Source organism: Aspergillus steynii (genome assembly GCF_002849105.1).
Source record: "Aspergillus steynii IBT 23096 chromosome Unknown P170scaffold_5, whole genome shotgun sequence".
Taxonomy (NCBI): Eukaryota; Fungi; Ascomycota; class Eurotiomycetes; order Eurotiales; family Aspergillaceae; genus Aspergillus; species Aspergillus steynii.
Window position 1 is genome coordinate 1,548,216 of NW_020194402.1, and position 21,129 is coordinate 1,569,344.

The 21,129-nt window shown below is 53.5% G+C and overlaps 5 protein-coding genes across 5 annotated transcripts; 1 reads left to right on the forward strand and 4 right to left on the reverse strand.

Moving 5' to 3' along the window:
- Positions 1–10,450: 10,450 nt before the first annotated feature.
- P170DRAFT_427131 (origin recognition complex subunit 4) lies at positions 10,451–12,789 on the reverse strand (the record flags this gene model as incomplete). Its single annotated transcript, XM_024847758.1, has 2 exons — positions 10,451–11,101; positions 11,164–12,789. 2 exons carry the CDS (start codon positions 12,787–12,789, stop codon positions 10,451–10,453), a joined length of 2,277 nt encoding a protein of 758 aa, XP_024703274.1.
- A 1,452-nt stretch (positions 12,790–14,241) lies between these two features.
- Positions 14,242–15,724, reverse strand: P170DRAFT_476625 (CDC73 C-terminal domain-containing protein; the record flags this gene model as incomplete). Its single annotated transcript, XM_024853370.1, has 2 exons — positions 14,242–14,970; positions 15,044–15,724. The coding sequence occupies 2 exons, from the start codon at positions 15,722–15,724 to the stop codon at positions 14,242–14,244; spliced, it is 1,410 nt and encodes a 469-aa protein (XP_024703275.1).
- A 722-nt stretch (positions 15,725–16,446) lies between these two features.
- P170DRAFT_361566 (PaaI family thioesterase) lies at positions 16,447–17,065 on the forward strand (the record flags this gene model as incomplete). Its single annotated transcript, XM_024844474.1, has 2 exons — positions 16,447–16,548; positions 16,655–17,065. 2 exons carry the CDS (start codon positions 16,447–16,449, stop codon positions 17,063–17,065), a joined length of 513 nt encoding a protein of 170 aa, XP_024703276.1.
- Positions 17,066–17,215: 150 nt separating this feature from the next.
- P170DRAFT_437682 (secretory pathway gdp dissociation inhibitor) lies at positions 17,216–19,607 on the reverse strand. The gene is made up of 8 exons (XM_024849421.1): positions 19,269–19,607; positions 19,174–19,198; positions 19,058–19,117; positions 18,954–18,981; positions 18,534–18,879; positions 17,920–18,474; positions 17,612–17,869; positions 17,216–17,554 (listed from the first exon to the last, which is right to left on the reverse strand). Exons 1-8 carry the CDS (start codon positions 19,312–19,314, stop codon positions 17,466–17,468), a joined length of 1,407 nt encoding a protein of 468 aa, XP_024703277.1. The 5' UTR covers positions 19,315–19,607; the 3' UTR covers positions 17,216–17,465.
- A 166-nt stretch (positions 19,608–19,773) lies between these two features.
- Positions 19,774–20,886, reverse strand: mrpl4 (mitochondrial 54S ribosomal protein uL29m). The gene is made up of 3 exons (XM_024845755.1): positions 20,413–20,886; positions 20,174–20,340; positions 19,774–20,012 (listed from the first exon to the last, which is right to left on the reverse strand). The coding sequence occupies exons 1-3, from the start codon at positions 20,777–20,779 to the stop codon at positions 19,902–19,904; spliced, it is 645 nt and encodes a 214-aa protein (XP_024703278.1). The 5' UTR covers positions 20,780–20,886; the 3' UTR covers positions 19,774–19,901.
- Between the last annotated feature and the right edge of the window lie 243 nt (positions 20,887–21,129).

The following is a 21,129-nucleotide window of genomic DNA, read 5'->3' on the forward strand; positions in this document are numbered from 1 at the left end:
ACATCCGGCGTCGAGCGAGAGACGAGACTGTACGGAGTCAGAGAGGGGGAAGAGCCAAGGATTGTTATTCACACTAAATTGGCTGCTGCAGAAGAGGGATTCTGATTTGGAAAATCATTGGGCTATCAGCCACTCATCTTATGCATTCTCACCTATCGCTTTTCCTAATTCGGGGGCCTCTTAGAGTTTCCCACACGGTGTCTCTTATCATATGACGACAAGACCAGATTTGGGCGATGGGCAAGTCCCGGGGGGGAAGGTTCTAAAACCGATAGGAAACCGCACCGCCTCCCTTGATTTATTTTAGTAGGTTGAACATAAAACGCTATCGGGTCCCGGTCGTCTGGAACCGCTGTTGAAGACAACATAAAACGTGGCTCTCGGAGGGACACAAACAGCTTTTGGCTCTTCCTCACGGCGAGTCCGAAAGGCAAAAAAAAAATAAAATTCAAATCCCAATCCCAAAGGAACTGAGGCCACTGCCAAGCCCTTCGCGTTACAGAATCACCTTCTGCTTTGGGGATAACCCAAAAACTCAGGACCCCACCGTATCCAGTAAAGATCACCGGTCATTGACTCATTGCCGGGAAACCCCCCCAACCAGCCATCGACCAGTCAGCTTGCCTCGTCACGAACCTTTACGGTAAGGCTCTTGCTTGAACGGGGCTAGTGGTAACGCTAGCGGCATCTTTAGTGCCGTAATGGACCGCCCGGTCTTCTCTTGCCCCTCTCCGGCGCCTCGCCAGTTGCGAACACCAGTGACCAGGCCAGCAAAGTCCATGGAGGGCTCCACCCCCAACCCAATGACCCATCTTTCCACCCAGGCAAGGCATGTTGCTGCGAAGGTTTGGGTCCCTGGCGATACCCTCATTTCTTGGTTGATCCAATCCATTGACGATATCCCTGTACCCTCAGACCGTTTTATTTCAACGGGAAAATCATGATGTGACTGGGAGCAACGCTTCCCGGGCCACGTGGTAAATCATTACCTTGACGTCGTTTGACCCCCCCGTCCCGCTTGTACCTTCCGCGGGCGAGAGGGCGTCCGATGGGTGTACGAGGGAATATTCGGCTTTGCCTGTGTTTGTCCTGATTCGGACCAAGCAAATCAAATCAAGCATTTCCCAGATGCAGATCGGCGACTGTGACTGGAGCCTCAGGCCATCCAGCTCGTCAAACTTTGGGATGATACATCAACTCACCACATGGCGTAAAGTTTCTGCTAGTTCCTCCGTCGGCTTCGAGACTATAAGCTGTCTTGCATATGAGGTGAAATTCAATTCGCGATCTGATCGATCGAGCCAGCCATGGAATTACCTCATTTCCTCAACATTTTGGCCACCCGACTATGACCACTCCGTACCATAAAATAATAATAACAATCATAAGAAAAAGAGCGCGAAATCAGATACGGAGTAAATTCCCACACAAAGACACGGCCAAACGAGAGAAAGGGAAAAAGAAAAAGACAAGAAAACACCGACCGAAAGTGGGACGAGGCCATGATCCTTTGCCGTGTGGCTGAGTGAAATACGGATCGTATTGCTATGGAGTCTCCAAAGGAAGACATGGAATTGGTGGTGAGAGAGAAAGAAAGAAAAAATAAGAAAAAAAAAAAAAATCCGGTCCAGCGTATTCCATGACTCTTCCAAGTGCCTTCTTTTTTTCTCCCTTCTTTCCTTCCTTCCCTAGCCGAGATCCATGCGGTTCCACGTGGACACACGTGGAGAAGCGATGGCGGTCGCTCGGGGCGGCTTGGCTGGTGTCGGTCGTTGGGACTCGCCCGGTCTTTTCTGGCTGGTGTCTCGCGATGTCCTCAGAGTTTGGGGTCCAAGGAATATTCTCCCCAAATCGCCGTGGGAGAATTGCGTGTTTTCGCGAATCTTCTCCATTCCTTCCTGGCTCTAGGACCCCTTCGCTAAGGCGCCTAACCGGGAAGCCCGAGAGGAGAGAGGTACGTACGCCTTCCCCGAAGTAATATCGGATGATATGACATACATGAGAAACGGGCAGGAAACAGGTAGCTATCGGTAGCTATCATCCCTGGTCCAAAACCTTAGCTTATTTAGAATTTACACATGGCATATCAAAAGAAAAAAAAACACAAACAAACAACCCCATCCGATGGTTTCAAAATTCCAGAGGATCCCTGTTGATTGTTCCCACTCCGGGAAAAACTGGAGACCGGCTGGTTTTAGAACAAGCAAGGATGGGCCAGAGAAAGAGGGTACGAAAGAAAAAAATAAAATAAAACAAGAGCAGCCTCTCTTAGATCGTAGTCTCGGCCGCACAAAAAAGACTAGCCTTCGTTGTTTCGGGATCAACTAAAGCTATCTACACTGTTTTCCGTGCAGCGAGTCGCACGGATTTTTGCCGCGTGGACCGCGGCTAACGCAGAATTCTGTCCTCCGTCCCTTGTTTGACGATGGTCCATTTGTCCCATTTCACGTATCACCAACCACCACCACGATGTCTGGATGGGGAGGGGATAGACCCGTTCATTCCATCGGTCCATCCTTTCAGTCCCGTCATTGAGGTCGTAGTAGTCCCTGACCAAGCCCTGTCGCTCGGTTCCCAGGGAGCATCAGATTGAATCCTTCTCTGGGGTTGGGAAGGGGCGGGCCAAGTATCGATTCATCATCGCCCAATACACAGGATCCGTAGTCCGTAGTCCGTACTCGGATGTACATTTGATGCGTGTAACTACTAACTAGTCAACGACTCACTACGCCGTAATAGTAATTGGATATGGGATTGTCGCCTCCCTTTGCCTCTCCACCCCTGATCCTCCCCTCCACAAGACCAAAACGAGAGGTCCGATCGCTGAATCTGACATGAGCCCCAAGGGAACAAGGTTCCCTTGAGCCTAGCAGAGAAGCTAAGCAGAACTAAGGCTGCAAATAGGGTTTTCTGGTTTCTGGGATCTGAACGCCACTAGACTTGAAGGAGCTATCAAAGGAACGGACTACCACGTAACACTATCAAAGAGACTCCTAGCGTTGGACGGAGTCACGGGCTATGATATAGTTAATGATATCAGGAATTAATAATGACAATCTATACGAGGCTCAAAATGGCGGATTGGGATGGGCGGGGGGGGCAACGGGTTGGGTTCCATTGTTCTACGGAGTCCTACTCCGTACGCAGTACGTGTTGGTGTCGGTGTCGGTGTCGGTGTCTTTGTATACGAGGCAAATCACGCATTCGATTCCACATGCCTTGTCTACAGAACCACCGAGGAGGCAGTCTGCTCCGTCCGTGAGGTGAAAAAAATACCACGGCCACGGTGTAGACGGGTTTCCAGTCTAGCCGACCTGAGTAAGAAGAGAGCAGTGGCGCTGAGCAATTTACCACTTTACTAATTTATTCCACGATCCGATCACGCCTGGCACAAGTCGATCAATTAATTCCTGAAGCCTCCCCCGTATCTGGCGAGCGACCCTATCAGCGTCGGCGCGCGAGAGGATCCACCCCGGGAAAGCAAAACACGAAGCGGTGAGGCCCTGATGGCGCAATCCACTCTGGCCATTTGGCTCAGGTTTCTCGGGATTAGCGTGGCGCTTGCCTTGATTTCGTGATGCGGGAGAATTTTTCCAGACTTGCGGTAAGACGATGCCATTCGCCCGTGGTCCTCTCCTCCTGCTCTCCGGAGGACTGCGCAGTGCGTACGTCTCTCCCGTCGGCGTCAAGCATCCGTCCGCTGGGACTCCGTACCTTCTGTCCAATTCCGTATGCCGCACAGATGTCAACGGACAAGGCGGAAGGATTCCACTTGCTCTCGGTCGTTGTGCGCTATGGGCCCTTGAAACGGCGTGTTCCCGTCGCCAGATGAGGTCTTAACGCCGCTGCGGTGAGTTTTGGATGGAAGGTCAATCAGGAAAAAGGGAATGACGGTCGGCTGAGGTATTTCCTGGATGTGGATTCTCACCATTCCCATTAATCATGAGAACGCAACGGACGGAGTATACGACGTCGTACGGGAGGATATCCCGAACGACTGATATCACTCTCAATCTGAGGCGATAGCAATCTTCACCAGCAATCCCCACTATATAGAGTACATGCTGCAAATGCAAGGTTCCAGCATATCGGTTGCCCCTCCCTTACAATTTAGCGAGCTGATAGTCCCCCCTATACCATGCGAAAGTATAACGAAGATCCCTGACCGCCACGCGAGACATCTGACAGGGATAATCCCGTCGGCCTGCTGAGGCTGCTGAGCAGTCTAGAATTCGATCCGTGGTTCCTTGGCTGCCTAGAAAAAACCAATAATCCATTCAAGAACCACGGCGAGAGGGTCGTTTGCGTCGGCCATCCTCCGGCGTAGAGTCAGGAGCCAGGCCATGTGGCTTGCGACCGAGTCATTCGTATTCCGGCCTCTAGATTTCCGCCACAATTGACAGGTAAAGTTCCGGTGGCTGAATGTTTCGCGGATCGGATGTCTGCAGATGTCAGGGACTCCGGATGGGTCGTTTATTTTTGTCTCTTGCGTTGGCAGTTGTCGGTTGCCGCGTTGAAACTCGAAACTCACTCCACGGATGTACGTTTCCTTTCCTTTCCTTCGGGACGGTTGCGTAACGCAATGGGAGTCTCTAGTCTCTCCAGTGCGGCTTGGATATCCATTCCGTCCGAATGAAGCTGACCGGATTTGTTTGTTTGTTTGTCCATAGTCATAATCCATACTCCGGAGTATCGCCTCAGAGACCCAGTCTTCTAGTCCACACCCGTTGTCTTGGCCTCTTAGCTGTTTGTTTTCCTTTTTCCCACCGCCAGTCTTTTTTTTTTCCAAGACCATTCCACCCGATCCTTTGGCGTGCCATTGGACCAGAGATCCATTCTCCGTACTATCACGGTCTCATCCTGACGCTATCATCAGCAGCAGCAGCATCATCATCATCATCCTCATCACTGTGCCGTCCCCCACCTCACCACCTTACCCGTTCCAGGTCGCTGCATAAGTGGGCCCTCCTGATAGGCAAGTCCATTGCCCATCAAGCTATCGATATCGGGGATCCATTATCAGTTATCATTATACAACCCGCCCTCCAGTCGACTGAATTGGGTCTAGTCGGGCCTCGATAGGCTCCGGAGAAATCTAGCCTGCTCCGTACAGTCCATCACCCCAAAAAGCTGAAGCCAAAAAAGAAAGCCGGCTAATAATCAGAGTCGGTGGGGAACCGGTCCCCATCCTGAAACACCGCTAGCACAGCTGCGCGCTGTTGGAGGGAAATATTCTCGTCGTCCGGCCCTAGTCGGCGAGTTTGGCTTAGCCCGGCTCACTACTGTAGGTCGGAGGGCAGGACCCATCTCTAAGAGCGGTCAGGGCTGGTGGGGTCGCGTGTAGCACACATGTTGTGTGGGTTGTGGAGATTGGAGAACTGAGAGAAAGTGTCTCCAAGTCCAAGGCAAGAAAGACCACAAGTTGGACGGCTGGTCCACTTCCGACGCTGCGCTGCAAGGGGATTAGGGCGGGAAAAGAGAGGAACCTGGGAGAAGGACGGAGATAAAACTTACGCTACGGAGTAGAAGGGCGAGAGAGAAAAGGCAAACGGAAATGATGCGGAAGCCACGTGGTGGCTCAAGGTTAGATGGTTTGGAACTCTACCATACGGAGTCGACGACTATTTTTGAGCCCCTTCTCTCCGGATACGACCTTCGTGTTTGTGTCTCCTGGTGCTACTCTGGCGGTGTTGATCTTGCCGGGTTTCGGTTTTTTCTCGGTTCTGGAACTCTGGTCGAACTGGCTGGTTTGTCCACACTCCGTCTGGTGATATTTGGTAACCGGTGGTATGTGCGATGTCGGGTACACTCGGACGGGCGCAGCGTGTATACCACTATACTATACTTACTCCGGCGTAGAACCTACGGAAGAAATTGTCATTGCATTTCTGCATATCTCTACCCCCTAATGATCATCGCAGCACTAGCAGGAGTCAGCTTATCCCTGGACAATAATAGACACGATATACGAATCTCCGATATAGACTTCCAATGGAAGCCGCATGGAATTCACTAGTGGGGGTGGTTTTACCCTCAGAACCTCGTTCTGCGAGAGACCCATCACGTAAGTCTGATGTATCTTGTGTTTACCCGGCAGTTATACTGTTATACCGCGTACAGAAGGGAAGACGCATCGAATGGGAGTTGGATGTCACATGGAACTGCACCCTGCGGCTCTACGGAGGACGTACGGAGTAGTAGAGTCTATACCCAGCCTTCTAGAGCCAACCCGAGGTTACGTAGGACTCTGGAGTGCGAAGGAAAATTAGGATTGCCCCATGGCTCCCATCGGTTAAGCCAACAAGGTTGAACTCAGTCGGTCCCAGCCGCCTGCTTTTTCTCCATAGGTCGGTTTAGCTTGGGATTAGTTTTCGGTTGCAAACTCTCGCTCAAAAAGGTGCCATGTGATCGATCATACGGAGACTAGATGGTATCAACCGAGATAGGGCGAGCCGAAGGGATTGGAAAGGGGAGAGAGTGAGAAGGCAAAAATAAATACATAAAATAAAATAAAAATAAAAATAAATAAGAAAACCTCGTAATTCGGTTCGTCCGGTCGGTCGGTCGCCGGTCGTCGGTGGAAATGCGCCCGCAACCCAAATCATAAATCATCGTTATATCATAATATCATATGTTGCGCCCCGCCCAGGAACCCATTAGGGTGATACTGAGGGCCTACTCCGTATTTCCATGGTAGGATTAATGAGTTAATCTATTTGGGAGGATGGCGGGCTCCGGTCTGTTGGGTTTCACCAGCTGGAGCGTGGTTTTTTCGCCAGTCTGGTTCAGGGGGAGGCGCTAGAAGGCTTCCAGAATCGTTCTGGAAAACACTAGAAGGGTGGGGATTACGCAGTGCGGCGTAGTTTTTTCACTAGTTTTTGTCCCCTTCGTTTGCGTTGGCAATCCTTGGGTCGGGAAAATACGATCCTTCGATTCCCTCTGTTTTAGTCGCCTTCGAAAAATCTTCCGTGGTTCTAGGGGGGAAATGGCGAAATCCTCCGGAGGCTGTCCAAGTAAGGGATTGATTGCTGCGACGGAAGGCGGAGATGATGTAATGGAATGGATTGACTGAAATTTGAGCCGGAGGAATGCAGATCGGGACTCCGAGCACCGAAGGCTGAGGAGTCCGTAGTCCGTGGGATGACTATGTACCTGTACATCCATGCGCATACTGGTTCCGGCAGCTGGACCTGTGCCTGTACACTCTCCCGAAGTGCAAGGTACAATTACCTCCCGTACGTTTCGGCGTCGGACGAGGTGGTAATTTTACCGTCCCGCGGATGGAGGCACACGTGGAGGATCTTCCGGGAAGGCGGTAGAGCTGAACCTTCTCAGCTGATCTGCTGGACTCCGGAGTCCTACTCTTCCCTATTCTTCCCTGCTCTTCCCTGCTCTTCCCTGCTCTTCCCTGCTCTCCTCGTAAATCCCTGGTCCGGTTGCCAATTGCTGCTGCCTGCCCCCGTCCGTCCCTCCATGCCAATAGGAAATCCCCCATCCCGTTGATTGTCTTCCCGACCGGCAGGCGCAGGCTGACCGGCTGCTTTGGCCTTCTGACAAAGCAAGGGCGATGCCGTCCTGTCTGGCCGCCGTAGATCCTTGCTTTCCACGCGAGCCCGTCAAGCGTCGCCAATGTGGCAGCTCAATGCCTCGCTCGGGCCTTTTCCAAGGGAACAGGGATGTCGCGTTGTTTGTCTCCTCGGCCGTTCCCGATTGATTACCTCCCTCCTTCCTTCCTTACCTTCGGCTCCCCCTTCGTATCAGCTTGGCCTGCTCTCCCGGCGAAGGATTGAGGTGATCCAGTCCCCCGGGTCTTGTCCACGGGGTTGGCGACGTTCGTCTCCATGCTGCTGTCGCTGATACTCCGGACTCTGCCCCGGTGTTAAATATAGAAATCCATCGCATCCTTTGGACCCTCCTCGGGCTGGGCATGGGCATGGGCATGGGGAATGGCGGTTCTCTTGTCCCCCCAATTCCCCTGACAACGGGGGGATGAAAGAAAAGCAGTACTTACGGTTGACTGCAGCGCCTTCCTTGGCCAGAGTCTGGACAACTGTTTGTCATGTCATCGGCATGAAGATCACGGAAATCACACTAAACAATCGCCGAATGAACCCCCCCCAAGGACCACAAACCCCGCCCCCAACCCTCGACTGGCCGCAGGACCTCGCCTCGTAGGTACCCAACTCTGACCAGACACTAACTGGCAGGCCAATTTCATGCAGTAGTCGGCCCTGCTGCCCCGTTGCTGATTCGTCGCATGCCCGATTGACATGCTGAGGCACGCCTTCAAAACTGTTGAGCGTCGACTACTGTGGTCAGAAATTAAAGCTATTTGGCCGCCCCAGCGTCAAGTCGCCGGGATTCTCACGACCATTCCGAACTCCGCAGTCCGCAAGATAAGGATCTCCCAGACACATGCGCCTATGCCTAAATGGACTCTGGGTGGAGGAGTGTCGTCTCGCCGGACTGGGAAAACGTTCACCTCACTATGCCCAAGTCATGCTCACTAAAGGAATTAGTCTCGATCAAGCGAGAATCATCTGCTTCCCCCCCTTACGTCTGGCCTGCAAACCTCCATCAATTAATTCCCGTCGATAACGCGACGGTTACACAACCCAGTCGCCTTTCGCCTTGGTTTTGGCACCCTTGCTGGCTTATTATATCAGATCAGATCATCTCATTCCAGTTGGCTCCGTAATCCCCACCCCCCTCATGTCTTTGTGGCGATCATTCTCCTCTGTGTTTCGGTCCTGGTCCTTGTCTCGCCTGTCGTGTCAGGTCTACTTTTCTCGTTCCCCAGAACGGCCGGATTCGACTGTGTCCAAACCTAACCAGTTTGGTCGGGTCCAATGCAGACTACGATGGAAAGAGCAAAGAAGGATTTCTGCGACTCCACAACGCGGCGTCCCCCAGTCCTCGGCAGTCTGAGTGCCCAGCCCACACACCTTATGCATCGAGAATCGGCACAAACTGAATAAATAGAAAAAAGAAGAAAGAAGAAAGAAGAAAACACCACCCCAAAGGTTTGCTGCATATTCTTACATGTGCCATGCAAGGGAAATGAGGTGAGTGAGGGGAACTACTGGGATTCGGCGCATGCCACATGCCACATGCCACACCCACCACACATGTTCCATGTACCATGCCCCCATGCTCTCGACCTCGATGGTTCGATCAGTGAGGAGAGGGTGACTGAGGTTACAGTACATATGTGGACAACATGGTATACGGTGCCACGCTACATGCATGCTCTGTATGCTCCGTGCAGATCCCATTGAAATTTCTTTCCCTCTTTGGGGCCGGCTTCTTGCCTTGACGGAGTATCTCTATCCCCTGTGTTTACAGGAAGAATTCAATACCAGTCAACACTTATCCTCTGTGCCTAAACAGGTAGGAGTCACGAATGGAAGTTAAAAAAAAAAATGACAAGGAATGCTCCCAGGGCCATCAAGGGAAAGAAAAGGATTCGGATCACGATGCACACAAGACAGTTACGGAGTAGGTCTTAATCTCGCTGTCCTGACTATTATCTACATCCTCCATATCATCTTTCACCAATTCCCCCATTTGGCAGTTGATCTACTTTCGAGAGAAGCGAACCACTTCAGCCCAGTCGTGTCGATAGCATTGAACGATTACTCCCTACATTATTAATATCCACTAATCAACAATCCAGTTAGTCCTAGGCTCCTGCCTCTCAGTACTACGCTCCCAGACTACCCGTAGACGGTAAGTCACCTCGAACTAAAATCCTAGCTGCGTCACTAGGATATAGAAATTAGAAACCCCCTTCCCATCCATCACAATCACATCATTCGGTTTCATTTGGCGTTCGGGATTCCCTCGCCAATGAGATTCGAGCGATGGTCCAACGCTTCTGGATGCCCTTTTCCAACAGTTCAACTTTTCACTACCCTGTACGCAGTAGTAGGGTAGTTAGTAGGTGGTTAGTACGCTGTACAATGCCTACCTCTACAAGGGTATTTACCTGCATGGGGTTCAATCCGTAGATGGGGATTTGGATCACGTTGGTCTCACTTTCTCTCTCTGTGCATGGCTGTGTCTCCCTGGTCTGACTGTCTATATCTATCGATTCTCCAATGTCGAAGGTCTGGGCTCTCTCTTGGTAACCCCGTGATTATTTCATCTCTCGGTTTTGGTTCACCGAGGGCTGTGGATACTGGATCCTAGGTGATTAGTAGTGCTCCTACGCTGTGCGTAAGATGGACTTGGTTCTAGGCTAAGCAGGCCTGAGTCTGACAGCGTACAATATATAGTGGATAGTAGTAGACGGACCATCGGAGTTCCCGGAGTTTTGGAATAGGTCGATTTTGATTAATATAGCTAGAGGGGTGGTTATTTTTAATTTTTTTCTTCTCTTGGTATCTCCCCCAAATTTACTCCGTACTCCCCCCCACCCACCGATTCCTGATCCCTCGACCCTTCTCTATCATCCGTCCCGCCACCATTTCCCCAGGGAACCACCCGATCCCGCCATGGCAACCACCTCTTCGAAGCTGATTTCGACTCGGAACATCCGGCCGTCCGCGGTCCCGCTGCCCGCGCCCACGGGGCTGATCAGGCCCCAGCTCACTAGCTTCTCCCACGCCTCGCGCGCCACGTCGCGACCCCAGACTCGTCCGGGCGTCGCCGCCGCCCCGGACACCGACGCCGACGTCTTCGCCGCCGTCAGGAGCCGCACGTACTCGGCGTACGCGGCCGGGAAGGAGAGCGCCAGCGGTCCGGCGGCCTGGAACGAGGCCGCCTCGAGGCCCGGATCGAACAGCGCCGCGAGCCGCGTGGCGGCGAGGAGCAGCGAGAGGGGCAGCGATGACGAGCTGGCTGTCGCCGTGGCGGAGAAGGGCAGCGGGGCGGGGTCCGGGCAGGAGAGGCTCTGGCTGCTGAAGGTGGTTGGGGTGGGGATCTGCAGGGACGGTGGAAGAGCGTTGTTATTGTTGTTGTGGTCGTGGTCGGTGGGATAGGTGCTGTAGTGCAGTTCGCCCAGTCCGATCAAGGCGCTGGTCAGGAACTCCTTGACGGACTTTGATTGGTGATAGATTCGTTGGAGGTGAGCCTGGAAAGCTTCGTCGCGCCAAAGACCCTATTTCGGGGTTAGTCCTCGAGGTTCTAGAAGGGGAGGTAGAACAAAAGGCGAAAGCTTACCTGGAGATAGACCCTCCAGCCCTCCAGTAGTCTATTCCATCCTGCGGACTTGACAAGCGCGTGCTTCTCCGCATCGGTCCCCTCCAGAAGGTCTCGAACTTCGCTCTCCTCCAGGTTTAACCCGGCAAAGCAAATGTCGGAGAAGGTGTCAAACGTCCGGGGGAGGGGAACGTAGACGTATCGGTGGCTGAATCGGCTCTTCACTCGCTTTTCCAGCATCTCGGTGACGTCCACCTTGGTCGTCAGCCCGAGGACCGCCACCGGGGCCTTGCGCGCCTGCGCAATATCAAACAGGTTATACAGCAGGGTTTGGCGCGGGTGCGTCACGAAGAGATCGAACTCGTCCAGTATGATGACTATGGACTTGGCTGCCGTCACGGTCTCCGCGTTTTCTGGTGAGCCAAACAGCTCCTCGGGATGCGACAACAGCGCCAAAAGGGTCGCCATCGTGTCGGCGTAGCTGCCCACCTTGCCGGCTTCGTCTTCCGTGTTCGTCTCCCGACCAAGCTGGCGCCACATCTCACGAAGCGCCAATCGATCATCGGTGTGTAGGAATCCGTTGAGGCGAACGACGTGGAAATCGTTCTTGTGTTCTCTTCTCAATGACGAGATGATGGTCTCGACCATCGCCGTCTTCCCGCAGCCTCTCGATCCCAGAAGCAGCATGGAGTTTCCCTCGCCGACGCTGACCGTCTGCTCAAGCAATTGTTCGACTTTTTGATATTCGTTCTCCACTCCTTTAAGCGGAATCCGTCGCTTGCCGTTCAATTTCTCCAGGACAATTGAGGTCAATGTCCGCAGTTCGTCCACCAGTCCTGCCTCAGATAAAGCACGAAATGCCTCGGCGTAGCTAGGAAGAGAGGTGCCCACGACTGCAACCTCGTCCGGACCTTGACTCTCCTGTTGTGTCAAGTTTTGCTGCAACTGCATCGACACCAGCTCATCCAGTCCGTCCTGGTAATCATCCGCCAAGGGCGGTTGCTGCGACCCGTATCCCGGAGCGGCAGCTCCATCCGTATCCTCCTTCGCAGTATCAAATCGCACAGTATTCCTCTTAGGCCGCGTGGACCGCGTCCTAGTAACTCTTGCCTTCCGTTTCCTCTCGTCTTCTTCCTCCTCATCGTCGTCGTCGTCCTCCTCGTCTTCGTCCTCTGGCTCTTGTGGGGACTCCTCAGCATTCCCTTCAGTCTCGGACGTCCGTCTCGTCTTCCGTGTACTCCTTGGGGTAGTCCCCGTTTGCCCAGTAGTTGACCTCCTCGCCGGCGTTTGATTGTTGACCTCGTCTTCGAACCTTTGCGGCGCTTTGCGCTGCCGTCCACTTGACCGCAGTCCCGTCCTCGAGGGCGTATCCGCATGATCCTCCCCCTGCGCATTCGGTTTGCTCATCCCTTCTTGACCCGGTGTCTGCCCTGCTTTGGACGATCGGCGACGCGCCGACCTCGACGTACTAGGCGATCCTTCGTCTTCTGTCCCCTCCTTGAGATCTCCTAGCGACTCTTGTCCGGCGACCTGTCTCCGCGGCGTAGGCGACGTCTCCTGCTCATCGCGCATCGCGGTGTCTCCATCCTCATCCACGACTTGCTGGTCGGATACCCTGCGCCTCTTGGCGGAGCGTGGGTCCTTCATTGTGGTTCTAGGCTGTGTATGTATTCGCTCGGTCGGGGTAGGCGCCGTGTTCATTCGAGTGCGCAACTCGAGGTTATGGGGTGTCGAGTCGAGGTATTCGGTATTCGGCGTAGAATGAAACAAAGATTGGGTTTCGCAATTCGGCGTCCTCGTCGAGGAAAAGATATTTAGGTCTTCCTCCTAAGTTATCGTCTTTAGCTCTCGATCCCGATCTATAAGCAACCAAGCTCAGCTCGGGGAAGATATATCGACTGAAGCTTGAGGCAAGAAAGAAATCTTTTCGGCGATTGCAGGCAACGCGATGGCCTTTGGAGGAATAGCTCTGGTATCCCAGAAAATGAACGAGGTATATTCCGGTTTCCTCAAATTGACGACCGAGGCGACGATGGGAATGGCGATAGCCAATGGGTCGTTGTTTGGTGAAGGGACAGTCCCGTTCGGAGCGAATCCAGGAACGCTGCGGATCTCGTCGCCTGAGGCAGAACGCGTGACGCGAAGTCAGGTGAGTCCTTGATTCATGCGGCAGTTTGGCTTAATGGGGTTTTGTTAATCTGTACTCTGTGATCTTATATCTGTTGACTTTAGGGGTAATTCAGATCATCAGAGGAAATGGGCTGGTGCTGAAGGGGGTTTTGTAAATGGAGATGGGGATGTATATTTTGTTGATCTGCTGGTGCTTTTTCAACATGATTTTTACCACTGAGCTATAGAACTACTTGCATATTCGAGATCCAGACCTCATTGTAATATATATATATATATATAGCTATACATTTACCTCAAGGATGCAATGATCAACACTATCACAGGACATAGTGAGGTCTGTACTTGCGCATACGCCAAGTGGATATTACCAGCTTTCCATGCAACTGGAATTGTCATGTCCGTATGTATGCATTTCATATCATTCAAGAAGAGAAAGATAGGTACTAGGTTACATGCTTTAGATCAGGTCCCATTGTTGTTCGTTCGCCTGTAGACAAATAAAGAAAGGATGAAACACCATTGCGCCGCCCTGCGTTCACAAGCCAAAAGAATAGAAAATAGATAGTAAGATATGATAGGTGGAACAATGCATAAAATCAAACCGTTGATTGACTTGCTTGAAGCTGCTCCTGAAGGGTCGATAGATCATTGTAAAGCTGAATGGGTATGGGGAAGTGTCTGGTTGGATCGAAGTCGGTTCACCCCATGTGCTCTGAAAAATTGGATAGAGTCGGGTTGAATGGGCAGTCCTGTCTGCATATAAACCGACAGGGTGGATTCAACATATGAGTGACGATAGGCGGGCGAAAAGGCCGATGGGATCTGATTTTGGCATTCGAGCTTGTGGACACGATTCAACCTTGAATTCGGTCAGTCGATCGACGTCTGTGGAGATGTTCTGGCAATGATTGCAGCCGAGGACCGACAGGAGTGATGACTGGACAAGTGGAAGAGAAGAGGCAAGGATCATTTGGATCCCCATCCACGTAGTTTCATCCCTTCTTCAATCGCACTCCATATACCCTCGACAACCTCGCGATCCCGCCAACGTCCAGCCCCATGCGAACCACCCTTCTCGTCCCATCGCTCAACCGAAAAGCTTTGGACACCGCGCCCCCAGCCGCGGACTTCCCGCGGAACATCCTCACCGCGCCATCCAACGTAGACACCAGTAGCGTGCTTGAACAGCTCGGGCGGCGACGACCACTTGTACGACTTGAATTGCCAGGTTTGACCGGTAGTGAAGACCGCCACGAGCCGGTTCCAATAGTCCGGTCGGAAGTTGGCAGTACTGTCGACCAGAATGAAGCGGGTTGGCTTTCTTGAGCCGTGCGAGCCCACGGCGCGAGAAGAGGAACTGGACGGATCGGCATTCATGCGCAGCGGGCGCGAGATGTACAGGATATTGGAGCTGGGCATGGAGAGCGTGGGATGGTCCGGAGGTACAAAGACACCGTCCTGAAGAAATGACCGGACGTTGGACATGCGGATGAGCGACGACGCCGACGGGGAGAGAAGGATGATGGGGTCCTGCGTCTTGGAGCTGCCTTTTCGGGGTTGCGAGAGCCCGGCCGACGGCGCGGGCACCATGGACTGTGGTTTGCTTCCGGGTTTGGTGCCGGGAGGATATTGTCCGGTTCGCGAGCGGTTACGACCGAGGAAGGTCTCTGCGGTTTTGCGGACATGGGAGAAATCCTGCATGGAGGGGAAATCAATCAGTATCAGGCCCGGCCAGACGAAAGGCAGATTACGTCGCGCTTTGACCTACCGTAGGCTTTATCCCTCGCAACACACTGTTGCGATCACCCAGCTTCCGCTCTCCATTGTAAATCTCCTGCAATCTGGGGTCGACGACCTTGGAGGCCTTTGCTTGCTGAGCCCCCGCAGGAGGCGCGCCGGCTCCGGGTGCACCGCTGGCAACAGTAGAGACGCCACCGGTAGCACCAGAAGCGATATTCGCCGAGGCTTGAGCCTGAGCTGCTGCAGAAGCAGCCGCCGCAGCGGCACCCTCCAAGGGTTTGATGTATTCACTCTCGTCGGAGGCGCCTTCCAGCCAGGTGATGAGATCCAACCGTTCGACGAAAATGAGATTCTGCACCTTTTCTTCCTCCTCGCCTTCCTTGCGCTCTTTCTGCTTCAGCGACTCGTTCAATTCTTGTGCGGAGGCGATGTACTCGGGAATTGCGACATCCTTCTTTTGCCAGGCGAACAAGATACTGCGCAGGTCGACGGCGGAGTTAGAGGAGCTGGAGACGAAGCGGGTCGGCGCCGTCAGGGGAATTGTCTGTAGCTGTGGGGTGGTGAAGTAGAGATGGGTGGCTTTGGCCAGGTCGTCGGTGGCATTCTGGTCTGAGAGCTCATCGGAGGTGGTCGGCGTGGGAAGACTGCCAGCTGCGATGGCCCGGCGAAGGGCCAGCAGAGGGTCTTGCAAAGAGGGATCACTGGCCATGGTGATATTATACGGACGACGGGGTCAGAGCTATCACCGCCCAGAATGCGTGAGAGAAGCCAGACGGGGCGAACAGGAGGGTCGACGGAGAAGCTGCTGAGCTGCTCTCGATGAAGCGAACGAAAGAAAGCGAGGCGGACGGCACGTGATCTGCCTCTATCTGCAGAACAATAAAAGGACCACTTTCTTCTCATCAACTCTTCACCACCAGCACCACAAGGCGATGCAGTCCCAAAAGGATTGTTGCTCATCGTGTATAGCACGTCTTTTCATTGGTCCACAGATGCATCCCCCTACTGCCATGTCTTCACTCCGACCCTTGATCGCAGTTGGATCCGAGTAACTACTACTACTACTACTACTACTACTACTACTACTACTACTACTACTACAACTACAACTACTAGTAGTAGTTCGAGGCTAGGAAAATGTGCCAGGATCAACGCAGATCAAGGGCCCGCAGACAAGGGTCGCCATGAACTATGGAGTACAGGCTCTTCCGACTTGCCGTTGGGCAATTGTTTGAGCAATTATGGATTGGCAGCACCCGTACAGAGTAGACACGGGCGGTTGGCAATCGGCAGTCCCTACAGAGTTGTCAACCTCGGCTATTCTGAGCAGTTCTTGTCCTTCTGCAACTCCCCTGGTTCTCACGTCCATATCTTCATTCTTCTCTCGATCCCTCACCTGCTACCTTCGATATCCCCCCTTCCTGCCCCACAATGTCTCCCCCACGGACCCGAGCTCCCGCCCGCCAACTGGACGAGTTCGAGGAGTCAGTATACGAGTACTCCAACCGAATCAGCTGGGATGATAGCGAAGAAGTTAGCCTCCCTTGTTCCACCTCCCCAGCCCATCTACAGATACAAAATCCTTCCCTTCCTCCTAAGAACCCCGAACCCCTACTAAACGCAACCCAAATATCAACAGCACTGGGACATCGACCGCTCCAGCAACATCCGGTTCGAGTCCGCAACCCGCGGCCCCCCAGCCCGCGTCTCCTTCCAGTTCACCGTGGCGCCCAAGCTCTGCAATCTGATAGGCAACCTGCACGGCGGATGCGCGGCGACCCTGATCGACGTCCTCTCGACTTGCATCCTGCTGGGGGTGTCGAGTCCCGGCCATTTCGGCCTGGGCGGCGTCAGTCGGCATCTCAAGGTGACGTATCTGCGGCCGGTGCCGCAGGGGACCGAAGCGCGCCTGACCTGCGAGCTCGTGCATGTGGGCAAGCGGTTGGCGTTCATGAAGGCGGAGATCTCGAGAGTCGACACGGGGGCGCTGTGCATTATTGGGGAGCATGAGAAGGCGAATACGGATCCCGAGGCTGGGGCGAAGGTCTAGGCGAGAGGCTAATCGAGATCTAGATGAGGGAAGTCTACTATTTATTCATATTATTTATTTTATAGCCTGGAACGATCCTACGTGGTCGATGTGTGACTGGATGGGTCGACTTTGTACATACACGGATCATAAAGACTCGAATCCTATTGACTACGAAGTATTGACATGAAAAAGCGTCAAACGGGAACGATCTACCGGTCAGATCGAATCACTAACAAAGCAGGCACTCGGATTCCAAGATGATGTAAGGTTGGTTGTATGATTGATGAGGAATGGATATAGAGAAAAAAGGAAATGAGAAATAAGAACAAAGAAACTTTCAATATTTATGGCTCAACTCAAAGCATCCAAATCAATGATATATTATTATTCAGCTCTCCAGGCCGTCAGTGAAGCGCATCTATTCTTGCGCAAGCTGCTGATCTTCCCGAAGGCCCTCGACGACCAACTCCTCGCCCGTCGCCCGACGGTAGACGTCCCGCACATCGTCTGTTCGATGGTTAGGATCACTGTCGACTATTGTGAAATGATCTCGAGAAAACTTACCGGTCGTGGTCTCAAAGTGAGATGTGGCGTCGTAGCTCTTGGAGAGGAAGATGTTGTCCTTCTCACCGCTCTCCAGAGGCTCGTAGATGGGAATGGGGGGTCCGAAGAACTTCTCCTCAATGGCACCCAGGCGCTCGAAGCCGGGCTCAAGCTCAATGTGGTGGTTGGCATCGCTCTCGGCAATGGTCGAGACGATGGCGATGTAGTAGCCCTTGGGGCAAACGTTGTGCGCGGACGAGACCATGGCAATGTAGATGTCTAATCGATCTCAGTCAAAACGATGTCTCAATTCGGATCGGAAAACTTACCGTGCTTCCGGCCAACCTGGGACTGGGGAATGATCAGCTGCAGAGAGTCGCTGGCGTCGGTCTTGTCGATGGGGTGGTTCAGAATGCAGATGGCCTTCAGCAGGTAGCCGGTAACTCTGGCCTTGCTGGGGAAGTAGGAGGGGTCGGCCAGGATCTTCTTGGTCTTGGTGGTGAAGTGCATGGTCTCGCCGTTGTCCTCACGGTCCTTCATCGTGGCCTTGATGCCCGACACCTTGCCGCTCTCGTCGTACTGCACCTCGTCGATGTTGGTGTTGAGCATGTAGGTGCCTCCGTAGATGGCGGAGAGACGGGCGAAACCCTGAGGAAGCTCACCCAGGCCGTAGAGAGGGTAGATGTACGGCGACTTGCCGTACCGGGCCATGGAGTTGACGTACAGGCGGATGCGGTTGATGGTTTCGGGGGCCATTCCCGACTTGTTGATGTACTCATCAGACTGGTACAGGGCCATGGAGTGTCCGACGAAGTCACGGGTGTTGTCCTCCAGTCCGAACTTGTCATAGACATCCTTCATGGTGCACTCGTGAATGTTCAGGCCTAACCGACGGCGTTAGCAACTAGCCTGTGACAATCGGGGGGAAATAAGACCGACGCACCCTGGTGAGAGGAGGGGTTGTCCTCCTTGAATTCACCAACCCACTCCAAGAACTTCTTGGCCCTGCGCTTCTCGAACATGCCCATCAGAGACGAGCGCAGAGCTTCGGCGGAATCCGAAGGCACCTTGGCCACGGTAGCCTTAGGACCCTTTCCTTGCTGGACGTAGCTGCCGGCAATCTGCTTGAACTCCAGGTATCTCGTCACGTCGGTGGAGACCAGAATGTTGGTCAACTCGCCGTTCGCCATCAGCAGCTTGGGGACCAGGTCAATGTTCCAGTCGTTGACCCGTCCATACTTCTTCCAGGGCTCCTCGCCGGGGCGGACATTGCCGTACTTCTTGAACAACTGTTGCGAGCGACCGAGTCAGCTACAAACCCAGAAAAACGAGGTCACAAGCTAGCAAGAGGGATCTGACTTACAGTTTCGATGTTCACCGAAGCAGCCTCTCTGTGTAGATAATTTTCTTTGTCAGTGAGGGGGGTGGCGAGATGGGCGGGAGAGGGGGGAAAGACTGCCAACTCACCCTCCGTAGTGATCGTTGCGGTCGATGTGGAGGACCTTGTTTCCCTTGACACTGAGGACGCTGTATGGAATCGATCAGTTGCCGTATTCTAGATCGCCTGGCAGGAAGATTCATACCCAGAAAGCACACACTCCGTCAAACCTGCGAGAAAGGAGGGGGATTCGTTAGCCAGCTGCAGTCAAGCGGCGGGGTAGGGCAGCAGGCGTCATACCAGTGCCGAGCACGACAACATCGTATTCGGGGGCAATATCTTCCATGGTGGGCAGTAAGGAAGTCGGGAAACAGTCGAGCAGGAAGTCGGACGCAGCAACGGCAGCAGAAGATGCAGAGAATGCAGGTGGGAGGAGGGAAGTGGGAAGATGCGGAGACAGCGAGGCGGGAGAGAATGGGTTGCGGTGAAGTAGTCTAGTCGAGCGCTAGTCCGCAGCTGTCGTTGCTTTGGAACCCCCGCGGATCCTCGATTTGAAAGGGGCTCCACCGCTGCGAAGCACCGTGAAACTAGGAGGGTTGGGCGTCTCGAACGACGCCCTTCTCCTTTTCCTGCCCCTTTTCGCCCTCGATGGAGCCCTATCAATATCGCCGTAATTTATCCCGGTGCTCCCCTTTCCGTTGCCCCTGTCACGTCACGCTATTGACTCGGTCTAATTTTATTGGGCCCCGTAGACTATTCCATGACTCCATTATTCCCTTCTACGCAGTACTCGGTCTCCACGAGTCCGGCAATCAGACACCGTCGTTGAAATTGGAACTAATACAGACAATAAATAAATAATCCTACATACAGATCCAATAGTCGACCACTATTGGAATGACCGGTCATATGGTGGACAGCTCCACGCCTCATTTACTCGTCATCTTGAGGCCGGTATCCCTCCTTGTACAGTCGCTGGGCCTCTTCCCAGGCATACCACCGCTCCCGGAGGACGTGCTTGATGCTCTTCTGCGTGACGCGGATCTGTGCAACGCATGGCCGTTAGTTATGTATTTCCTAGAGAAATCACACCCCGTCCACCCCCGGGGATAAGGATTGACTGCCAAAAGCCCAAGCCACAAAGGAATTGGAACTGAACGAGGAAATAGGAAGAAGAAGAGGAGGAGGAGGAAAGAAACACTCACCACCCGGTCGCGGTCATTAGCTTCATACTCGCCGTATCCCGCCTTCAATCGCTCTCGTTCCAAGTTGGAAGTGGCTATGCGGTTGCGTTCCTTGGCACACACCCACCACAGAGCATGTAGGTCATCCCAAGACTTCTCGCGGAGCTCCTGGATAGACCACGAACGGCCTGAACAACTTGGGATTAGCACCGTGGATACCAACCACAAATTTCCGATTTCTCGTCTGTAGGCGGACTAACCATGTGCGTTGTCATATTCCGGAGTGCTCAAAGGTTGACGGTCCTTGGGGAAGAAGCCCCAAAGGCCATGGTCCGGGGTCGGATGACGCTTGTCCAGCTCCCCCGGCGAGACGGGCTTGGGCAATGGGTACTTCGACACGCCAAGTTTGAATCGAGGACCGGTGCGGTGGATTGCAGACACGCCGCGAGTCTTGTTGAGGTCGCGACCAGGACCGGCAGCGACGGCGGTCGTCGAAAAGTTCGAGGTCTGGACGGCGGACCGGGTCAAGGAGAAATGGAGGGATGGCGCCAGGTAGGCGGGAGGCAAGTCGGCCAGCGGAAGGCCATTGCACTGGCGGGCGAGCCGCGCAATGGATTGACGATGCATTGCGAACGGACCGGAGAGGATATCGTCGAACGGCTGGGAAACTCGCGAGAGGTCCGTCTTGCGGGCGCCGGAGCAAAAGCTGGCGGAGTGGACTTTTCGGCGCCTAGGTCACGTGCACCACGGCGCCTGTGCCACCCCAGTCCGGGCATTCAGCCGCTGCGATGTAGCCAGACATCCTGAGTCAGAAATGAAATAGCAGGCTTTGCGATGCTTGGCTGGGTTTTACATCCATGTGCCATTCTTCATGCACCTAGCCTCGAAACTTCGTATCGAACCTAGACATTGAAAAGCGGCCGTAGAGATGGCATCTGCAGCAGCTCTATTCTGTGGGCATATGGCATCAGATGGTA

Bases quoted from the DNA above. Each gene is read 5' to 3' on its own strand.
- P170DRAFT_437682 (XM_024849421.1), bottom strand. From the start codon at position 19,314: ATGGAAGATATTGCCCCCGAATACGATGTTGTCGTGCTCGGCACTG. The intron at 18,982-19,057 runs GTGAGTTGGCAG...TTATCTACACAG, and splicing joins CGCAACGATCACTACGGAGG to AGAGGCTGCTTCGGTGAACA. The intron at 17,555-17,611 runs GTAAGTTTTCTC...ACCATCGAACAG, and splicing joins TCACTTTGAGACCACGACCG to ACGATGTGCGGGACGTCTAC.
- mrpl4 (XM_024845755.1), bottom strand. From the start codon at position 20,779: ATGCATCGTCAATCCATTGCGCGGCTCGCCCGCCAGTGCAATGGCCTT. The intron at 20,341-20,412 runs GTTAGTCCGCCT...CAAGTTGTTCAG, and splicing joins GGAATATGACAACGCACATG to GCCGTTCGTGGTCTATCCAG. The intron at 20,013-20,173 runs GTGAGTGTTTCT...TGCGTTGCACAG, and splicing joins CTAATGACCGCGACCGGGTG to ATCCGCGTCACGCAGAAGAG.